General features: G+C 38.0%; 1 protein-coding gene across 2 annotated transcripts in view; it reads right to left on the bottom strand.

Annotated features, from left to right (window-relative positions):
• Positions 1 to 298: 298 nt before the first annotated feature.
• LOC144975630 (uncharacterized) overlaps positions 299 to 10,355 on the bottom strand; it is an 11,416-nt gene continuing 1,359 nt past the window's right edge. For both annotated transcript variants that reach the window (XM_078919800.1, XM_078919801.1), the window contains exons 2-4: positions 10,014 to 10,355; positions 4,184 to 4,330; positions 299 to 2,927 (exon numbers count right to left, since the gene is read on the bottom strand). The exon at positions 10,014 to 10,355 is cut by the window's right edge. In XM_078919800.1, the coding sequence (XP_078775926.1) occupies positions 740 to 2,927; positions 4,184 to 4,330; positions 10,014 to 10,291 (2,613 nt within the window). In that variant the 5' untranslated portion in view covers positions 10,292 to 10,355 and the 3' untranslated portion in view covers positions 299 to 739. The remainder of the gene's footprint in view (positions 2,928 to 4,183; positions 4,331 to 10,013) is intronic.

The raw sequence follows: 10,355 nt of genomic DNA, 5'->3' as shown, positions 1-10,355 counted from the left end.
TACCACTAGACCACATAGCCGCACGTGTTAACGTGTTATTATTTTTTTAATGTAAATGTTGCTGCTCGAGGCTCGAAGAAACAAATAATAATGTGAAATTGAATGTAAGCTTCAATTTAATTACAAAAAAAAAAACAGATCAAATATAATTAAATAGAAGCTTACATTCAATTTCACATTATTATTTTTTTATTATTTTTTCAGATCACAGTAGTACGCATCTACCCCACAAGACCACAAATCTGTACAAATGAAGCAATTTTCAAAACAAAATAAAAATAAATCAAGAAACCAGTTATTGTTGTACTCTAGAAAATTAGTATTTAAAAATGGTGGCCAGAAAACTCGTCCTCCTAATATTATTAATTGATTTAAACGGCCCTCATCTTGGCAACACCTCTTAAACCCGGGACTTCTTCTTCTTCGTGGTCGTTGTAGTAGCCCCTTAAATAGAGGATTGAGACTAACAGTTCACATTAAATTATGAAACAAACACACACACACACACACACACACACACACATATATACATACATACATACATACATACATACATACATACATACATACATACATACATACATACATACATACATACAGCCACACTCAAAGTCGATAGCTGACGGGACTTTTCCAAAGATCTTCACCACCATAAAGTACTGTTGTCCCGTTTTCCTTGCAAAGTATTTAACCTTGGACACAGGGGGAGGCAACTCTAGTCACACTGTCTCTTGTTTAATCAAGATTCCTTCAAAGATGCTTCCAGCTGGGGTAGGTATCTGTCACACATGAATCTTGAACGTTTGGTAGCGCCCAATAAATGCATTTCCCAAGGATGCAAATATGCGTCATTCGATTTGTACGCCTTCAAGACGGAGCTCGTATGCCGGGTTGTCAATATTGTACCGTTAAGTCTCAGGAAATTCGAATCCAAATTTTTCACTATCGTTGGGATGGCGATGTAGGAGTGAACATTGTATCTCGAAAACTCGTCGGCAAGAACAATAAATTCATCTCTATACCTCACAGGTACGTAAAACAATAGAGTTATCCCAAACTCAATTTCAAAACGAGACAGTTTTGTCTGGTTGAACGCGGTGAGAAATGTCTTCACGATTCTGTTGTATTTTGTTAAGTAAGAAACGATTTCGTGATTGGCTGAGGAATTCGTTAACCCCATGTGTCTGTCGATGACCTTTGAGATGAAGATTAAATCTTGTAATGAACTGTTCAACGCGTGTCGCCCGTGAACTTTGTCCTTCCACATTTGACCTACACGCGTAACGGGTGTCACGACCTCTCGTTCACTTAGCCCCGTTCTCATGATGCCAGCGTTAATCCAGGGTTTGTGGAGATGTGGGTAAAGATTTTGTATCGTCCACGGATTGAGGAGGGTGTCGGAATTCAGATGGAGATAGCCAGAAATAGAGGAATGGTGCATTCGCATCGCCTCGGCGACACACAGGTATGAATACAGACTTGGATCGGAGGCTTTGAGGTTTATAAAGGTCAAAGGTTGAGGATACATCTTTGCAAACATGTCAATCATTTCGGAGCCGGAAGTACAGTAGACAATGTGTCTAAAATGTCTTCCGTACATGTAGTCGTAATAATTGGCCATCTGAACGTGACGTGCCGGGTCATTATATTGGAAGACGATGACGAGTATGACGTCAGACCTCATCCTTCCTGATTGGTCGGAGATATTTTCATCTATTGGTCTGAAGGCATCATCATTTATTTTACTGTACGATGATGATGATGTGGATGATGTCGCAGACGACGATGCCGATGCAGAAGATGTAGAAGGATAAGAAGACAGATTTGTTTTAGAATCGTGAGTAGCGTTGTGAGATTTGTGGAATCGAGAACACAGATGATGGAATGGACTCTGATTCCATTGACGGTTTCTGGAAGACGGCCAGAAGTGGAGGGACTTTGCCTTGCTGCCGATGTACGACCCCACAGATAGACCCTGACCACGTGATCTGTCAGGATAGTTGTAGGATACTTCGTTCAGCATTTTGACAAATTCGTGAATAATTCGATGTTGCTTTTCTGATATCATTTGTCCACCGAGAAGACCATCAGATAACTCAAGCGTACATTTATCAATTGTTACATTCAAGCCACACTGCCATCTATATAAATAATTTCCTAGTATTCGTAATTTTATACCCATCTCTTTTTCTCTACATAATTTAGATTCTAAATCATGGTTATAGAAGCTTCTTTTTGTCCAAAGACTTTCGTTTTCCGTTTCGTTAAAATTTGAATTATACTTTTTAAAATTCAAATCATGAGAACGAACAAAAGACAAAGAGACAAAAACCTCCCAGAGAAGACGCTGAACGACAAAACTTATTTTTAGATCTGGCCCGTCCGAGGTCAAGGCTGGTGGACCCATGCCGTAGAAGAACATGACCCAAAAAGAATCATAAATCCACAAAGAATTTTCGAACATGGTTTCAACGAATCTCTCTGGGCTTACGGCAACATTCGGCGTGGTAGAATCGCAGTATATTTTGTTGTCTTTTCTGTGAGAATCATCAAAATTTTCCGTTTCAGTTTCTAGAAAATTCTGGCCACATTCTTCACATAATCCGATGACGGATCTGTCTGGGAACTCCCCTGACGTGTAAGAGTACACCCAGTTTCTGTCGTGACATCCGGAATACGAAGGTCCAGAGCTGAGGAGTGGTTGGACGAAGTGGGTGCAGGGTTTGAACGGGACGATGCCCGAATAGGTTACTCCCTTTAATTTAGATGACGTCATTCTTCTCAAAGCGGAAGTGACGTTGTGTAGTGAGGTCATGACGTATATTTGACGAGCGCCATGTTTGATAGTCGATGTTAGTGTTTTGAAGAGATTGACGTGGTGATGTGGGTCATCGGAAGTTGTAGCGAATTCTAAGCACGATTTGCATCTGTGAAAAACAAGAAACAAACAAAACAAAAATTATGAAAATTTGTAACAACTAGTTAAAAATCCCGCAATTTTTTGGGAAAGAGTAAATTGTCATAATTATAATTTCAATTTTGTAATTTGCATACACTATCAATGAATTGTTTAACAGAATGATGATGAGGATAAGATGGAGGGAAAGAAAAACAAATAACAGTATACTGGAAGAGCTGGAAGTCATGCCAGAACTACTAAATGTCATGAAACGTAGAAAACTTAATTTTTTTTTGGTTATATAAGGCGAAACCCATGCACGCTAATGAAAGATGTGATACAGGGTAAAATGAAGGGCAAACGAAGAAGGGGAAGACCTAGGCCTTGTTATATATTTTTAAAAAACATCATAGAATGGACAGAGATGATTGGAAGAGAGTTATATGATACCGTCAACAGACGAAGGGAATGGGCAGACATTTGTTGTCATCGCAGAGTGTGGGCAGCCAACGTCAACGAGGACGAAGCTGGATAGTTAGTAAGTTAGTAACTAAGTAAATAAGTAAGTAAGTAAGTTAATCAATGAATAAGTGCAGATCTGTAAACCAAATTGTCCGTGAAACATGGTCGATCCTCTGATGCCTGCTCTGATGATATATATATATATATATATATATATATATATATATATATATATAATATATATATATCAGTATGGCCCAACATGAAATTTAAGACACTGTATCTCCCAACCAGTTACATTTAAAAGTCTGTCAAAAACCAAATCGAAGATAAAAAAAAATAGTAATGATAACACTTTAAAATATGATAGCACAATCAACGCATTCAAATAATAAAAACAATCCAACAAAAAGCAAAAACTGAAAACCCGAATATAAACAACAATTTAATATACATTATATATATATATATATATATATATATATATATATAATATATATATATATATATATAAAGAAAACAAAACAAACAAACAAATCACACCAAAAAAACCACAAAAAACAAGAAAACAAATAACAAAACAAAAAAAAACAACTCAAAGTCAAATAAAAATAAACACCAGGTCCCGACGTGCACTTATTTGCAGGTCTGATAAGCCCAAAATTATTCTGGTCTCATTGTTGTTATGGGAATTCTGTCAACCCAACGAAACGTATTTTAGGTTACAAAAATATCATATCAAGCCCGTAATCGCGTTCGGTTATCAGACCTGCAAATATGTACACGTCGCGTGGATCAGTATTCTACTGCATAAAATCCTACCCGTGATCTGTCCCAGCAGCTTCCCCCAGTATGATCGATGTCCAGCCATCAATGGTGTCCAAGAAAGAGAGATAACTCTGGTTGAACGGAGGCCATCCTTTGTTGAAGTTTGTCAACCAGACCAGAATCCACTTGTCGGAGTCTGGCCTGAGGAAAATAAAATAAATTAATTCAAGGATTAACTCCCTCTTTACCAGCCATTTCCAGAATGTTCCATGCACCATCAGGCCAAACCAACACAAAAATAGATTTTTCTTACTCAAACAGAAAAGCAACACGTACATTCTATACATAATATTGTTCAACAAAATGAGCTCTACAACACAGTGTCAAGTTTTTAATAGCTAGAGTAAAAACTTTTCTTTAAATTTTGTGATATAAATAATAAATTAGAATGAGAAAATTTTAATTTTATCGTAACGACTGTGCCGATTTCCCTGCGGTTGGTAAGGAGAGGGTTAATAGAACAGAGAAGTCGTGACGTCACACCTTCACCTCTTCCGGTTCCAAAATCCTTGGAAGTTTGTAATGAAACAGTCCTTTGAAGGATCAACAATGAATAGGTTATACCATTGAGTCATGAGGTGGCATAACTATTAAAATGTAAGTTTCAGGATAGTTTGCGCTTGGCTAAGAAGCTCACAACATTGTCATCCGGAAGTATAACGGACCAACACACAAAACTATGTGTTACCACGAACTTTTATAGTCTAATTAATACAGTTGAGTGAGAATTACTTATAAACAGGGGTGGCAAAAAACAAAACAAACCAATAACAAAGACCTGAGTGACGTAAACTTCATTCTATCTATAGGCAGACTCTTTAGATTACCGGGCGTACAAGAGCGAGAATGGATGATCTTTATTGACGACCAGTATTTAGTTAGGCGAGAAAATAAGATGCCATCTCTCTGATACCAGAAGAACAGTTGCACAATGTACGTATCCAGTCCTGTGGGGGACTTGTTTTTCACTTCCAATGAGTTTGGAACCAGTATTTTTACATTACACTATTTTTCACTATTGTAACTTATCCTCTCATGACGTTATTATCCTCTTCGTCTTCCTCTTCTTCTTCTTCTTCTTCTTCTTCTTCTTCTTCTTCTTCTTCTTCTTCTTCTTCTTCTTCTCTCTCTCTCTCTCTCACCCCCCCCCCCATGTTGTCTTCATGTTTGAATGTCTAGTTAGTGAAACAAAGGAACAAAAGACAGGACCTCATCGAGACAGACCGTAGCCATCGTAAAGTTATGGCCTGACACTGACCAAAAAGTGACGTCAAAATGCCAGTCTTTTGCCACAAAAGAAAACAAGTCGTGAGTTGTATTCAATAGTTCAAAACAACGGAATTACTTGTTTCCTTGAGCTCTACTAACGATAACTCACTAGAAGCTCACAACATTGCCATCCGGAAGTGTAACGGACCAACACACAAAACAATGTGTAACCATGAACTGTTATAGCCTGGATAATAGTTTAGTGATCATTACTCATAAACGTGGTGGCAAATAAAAAAAAAGATAACAAAGACACAAGTGACGTCAACTTCATACTATCTATAGATAATATGCAGATGACGTCAAGCCTTTTATGTTTGCCATCCGCGTTGTGTTCTAACTAAACTGTATTAACCAGACTATAAAAGTTCATGGTTACACAGAGTTTGTGTGTGGTCGTTATACTTCGGATGCAATGTTGTGAATCCTTGGCCACCGCATTCTATCTATAAAATATGCGCTTGGCTAAAAGCTAAAAGCATGCCATCGGAGTATAACGACCAACACACAAAACTGTGTGTATCCAAGAACGTTTATAGTCGGGTTAATACAGTTCAGTGAGCACCTACTCATAAGCGCGGATGGCAAAAAAACAAAAACAAAGACCTGAGTGACGTCATCTTCGAACTATCTAGAGACCATTTTGAGCACAAATGACTCGAGCACATGGACAATACGATTCAATAGTCTGATGTCACGCGCCCGGCAACGGCGGCCATCTTGGTTCTAAACAAAGAAAATCATTACTTTTTATTCTTCAAGCTGGCTAGAACTTTTCATATGTCTTGTGAAAAGAATGTGTAAAAGTCAAAACATGATCAAATTTATGGGGTTTTTTTTTCCTTTGGATACGCATTTATGCTCGCCGGAGAAATATTTCATACGGGCGTCAGCCATTGTTCCGATAGTTTAGAGCCAGTGTTGCTAAGTTACCATGCGTCATTAGGAAGGAAGTGACGTTACGACTATTGAATCCTATTGTATGAGATCGTCCCCATGTAGATTTGGTCTTTTTGTTTTCAGAGTCGTAACGATCGGTGCCGAACTCTACGACCCAAAGAAAATAAAGAAACAACTGGGGAAGCGTGGCTCAACGGTACGATCTTTGCTTCGTACCCGAAAGGTACCGAGTTCGATCACCCCCCCCCCCCCCCCCCGCTACGTTTTGTGGCCTCGTGCAAGGCACCTCGCCTTAGCTCAATTTGCGGCGCTGCACTGCGGCTCACGCCTGGGTTATTCCAGTCTTCCCTTGGAATAGACCCTAGAGACAAATTTCCCCAATGGGACGAAAAAGTGAATTTTATTTATTATATTTTTATTTTAGACAGGGGCGTTGGTACGGCAGGCCTCCCCGGCCATTATACCATTACAGTTGTTAACACAGCATAATTTGTCAATTGTACACAAATTATGATTCGTGTTTCTCGTTATTTGTGAAACGGAAGTCGTTGATTGAAGGTCACAGAGATTTAACATATAATTACAGGGTGCTGTGTTACACACACACTACAAAGGGAAACGTTTCACCAAAGACATATCACATACACCCATGCACCAGTGTTGATATTGAGGCGTTTTTATCTTTAATGCTCTTAACATCCACCATCCGGATATAACGTACCAACACACAAAACTATAGATAGTTCGAAGATGACGTCACTCAGGTCTTTGTCATTGTTTTTTTTTTTTGCCATCCGCGTTTATGAGTAATGCTCACTGAACTGTATAGATGGTATGCGCTTGGTTAGGAAGCTCATAACATTGCCATCCGGAAGTATAACGGACCAACATACAAAACTGTATGTAACCATTAACGTTTATAGTCGGGTTAATACAGTTCAGTGAGCATTACTCATAAACGCGGATGGCAAAAAACAATAACAAAGGCTTGAGTGACGTCATCTTCGAACTATCTATTAACCTGACTATAAACGTTCATGGATACACACAGTTTTGTGTGTTGGTCCGTTATACTTCCGGATGGCAATGTTATGAACTTCTTAGCCTGGCGCATAGTATCTATAGATAGTTCGAAGATGACGTCACTCAGGCCTTTGTTATTGTTTTTGCCATCCGCGTTTGTGAGTTGTAATTGTAATAATTATCGAGGCATCACTCTTCTTTCTATCCCAGGAAAGGTTTTCAACCGTATTATTTGAGAGAGAATTAAGAAACTGTATTAACCAGACTATAAAAGTTCATGGTTACACAGAGTTTGTGTGTTGGCCCGTTATACTTCCGGATGGCAATGTTGTGAACTCCTTGGCCAAGCGCATTCTATCTATAGATAGTATGCAGATGACGTCACTCAGGCCTTTGTTATTGTTTTTGCCATCCGCGTTTGTGAGTTGTTCTCACTAAACTGTATTAACCAGACTATAAAAGTTCATGGTTACACAGAGTTTGTGTGTAGGTCCGTTACACTTCCGGATGGCAATGTTGTGAACTCCTTGGCCAAGCGCATTCTATCTATATACATATAGATAGTTCGAAGATGACGTCACTCAGGCCTTTGTTATTGTTTTTGCCATCCGCGTTTGTGAGTTGTTCTCACTAAACTCTATTAACCAGACTATAAAAGTTCATGGTTACACAGAGTTTGTGTGTAGGTCCGTTACACTTCCGGATGGCAATGTTGTGAACTCCTTGGCCAAGCGCATTCTATCTATAGTATGCGCTTGGCTAAGAAGTTCACACCATTGCCTTCCAGAAGTATAACGGACCAACACACAAAACTGTGTGTATCCATGAACCTTTATAGTCGGGTGTTAATACAGTTCAGTGAGCATTACTCATAAACGCGGATGACTTTAAAAAAAAAAAAAACAATAACAAAGGCCTGAGTGACGTCATCTTCATTCTATCTACAGATAGTATGAGTGACAAGGTCACGAAAACAAAAACTTCCGATCTGCTTGGGTGTGACACTTTCCACACAGTCACCGCTGTTCTCTGTTTTTAACTTCAATTTTCAAAAACAAAATAAAACAAAACGAAATCAACCAATAAATAAAAATAAATAAAATACTAACCATGGCTTTTTTATAAAACAGTTTGGCGGGGGAAAAAATGGATTTTGGATTTTTTGGCAATCATTTTGGCATTTGTTTACTTTCACAAATTACCTAATGTCGCCTAATTGAAAGACAAATTAACACAAATTTCACAAAATATACAAAATTACACCATTAAATAGTTAATTGCCCAACCCTACCCTGGACATCATTTGGTCAGAATCTTGTCCTTCAAATATCGATCGGTTTAAATGACATTAAATCACTCAATCCTAGAGATTTTTGCTACTTTTCAAAATTGGAAATTAAAAAAAAATTAAAAATGAGCATCTAGATAGATAGGCGTCTAGTTTTATTCAACTATCATTAACATTTAAAAACTTAAAACATTAGATTTGATACTACGCCTATAATTTGTCTTATAAAAATGTAATAAATAGGCATGGGGTAAAAGTAACCCGGGTAAACTACGGATATAGTCGGTGTTAGGGTTGAGTGAGTTAAGAAATTAAGGAGCAGGCACCGGTGTAAGATAAATATCTGAACAAGTGTGTATGAAAGGTGCCAGACAAAGTAAGAAAGAAAAATACAAGAAAAAAAAAACATCTCTCTCTCTCTCTCTCTCTCTCTCTCTCTCTCTCTCTCTCTCTCTCAACCCCAACTCAATTCCCCCTCCCGCCCACAAAAAAAAACAAACCAAAACAAAAACAAAAAAAACAAAAAAAAAAAAACAAGGCAAAGCAACAAGAAAGAACGAAAAATGCAAGAAAAACAAAACAAAACACACATTACCCATCCCCCCAAAATCAGTCAAACTCTAACTCTACATCCGGTCACACTCCAGTGCTTGTTCCAATATTTGTCAATTTGACATTTCCAAGGAGTTCCCAGTCAACAACAGCAACACTTAAAATGTAGGCCGAGACATGATGCCTGTTAATTAGGCGATATTACAACGCTGTTTACGGCCAGGTACTCATCTCTCACCTGGATACGATGAGAGAATATGAGTATAGAACCTTTTCCGAGAACTCAACTATGCACCTCCTGACAGAGGGATTCGACCCAAGGGCCTTCCATAAGACCACATACCCGCATATATCAAAACAGCACAGGAAGTATGAAACAACAACACACAATCATAAACAACAATAACGATTATACACACTTCCGGTAGATTGTCTATTTGACAAGAAACAGGTTTGTAGGAGTAATAATAATTATACTTAAAATGTTTATATATATATATATATATATATATATATATATATATATATGTGTGTGTGTGTGTGTGTGTGTCTGTATGTGTGTGTGTGTGTGTGTGTGTGTGTGAAATATTTCAAATATAATCATCCACGATATTGTAGATCACAATTATACTTGATATATTTCATAAATAGCTCCTTTTATCAAAAAGTTGAGCACTATTACATCATGCTATTTGCTTATATATATATATATATATATATATATATATATATATATATATATATATATATATATATATATATATATATTTAATGGTTAATATAAAAGCTCACATTTTTGAGAAATCCAGAATCATCCTCGGCTTCAGGTTTGGCGCTGTGTCTGAAGACTTTTCTTCTCCACGAACATCCGGTGTCCGAACTTCTCTGACGTGTACCTTCAGCTCGTTGCCCGACACGCCGCCGCCACCACCACCACCACCATCAACGCTGTCCGTCCCTGAGTTGTAGACGTGGAAGAAGAGTGTGTTGACGAGGAAGATGATAACAACGATGACGTTGATGACAACAAATTTATTCTGGAGGCAGCACATCAATACGGAAGTCTTCATCTTGTCTGATGAGTTCTTTTGGAAATATTCTCTGGGACAACTCGCGTTTATTTGTTTGTATTTT

The sequence above is a fragment of the Berghia stephanieae genome, chromosome 6, assembly GCF_034508935.2.
Source record: "Berghia stephanieae isolate SIO BIC M18660-M18661 chromosome 6, UCSD_Bste_1.3, whole genome shotgun sequence".
In the NCBI taxonomy this organism is placed as follows: domain Eukaryota; kingdom Metazoa; phylum Mollusca; class Gastropoda; order Nudibranchia; family Aeolidiidae; genus Berghia; species Berghia stephanieae.
The sequence above is the reverse complement of the archived record's forward strand: the minus strand, read 5'-3'. Positions and strand labels throughout refer to the sequence as shown.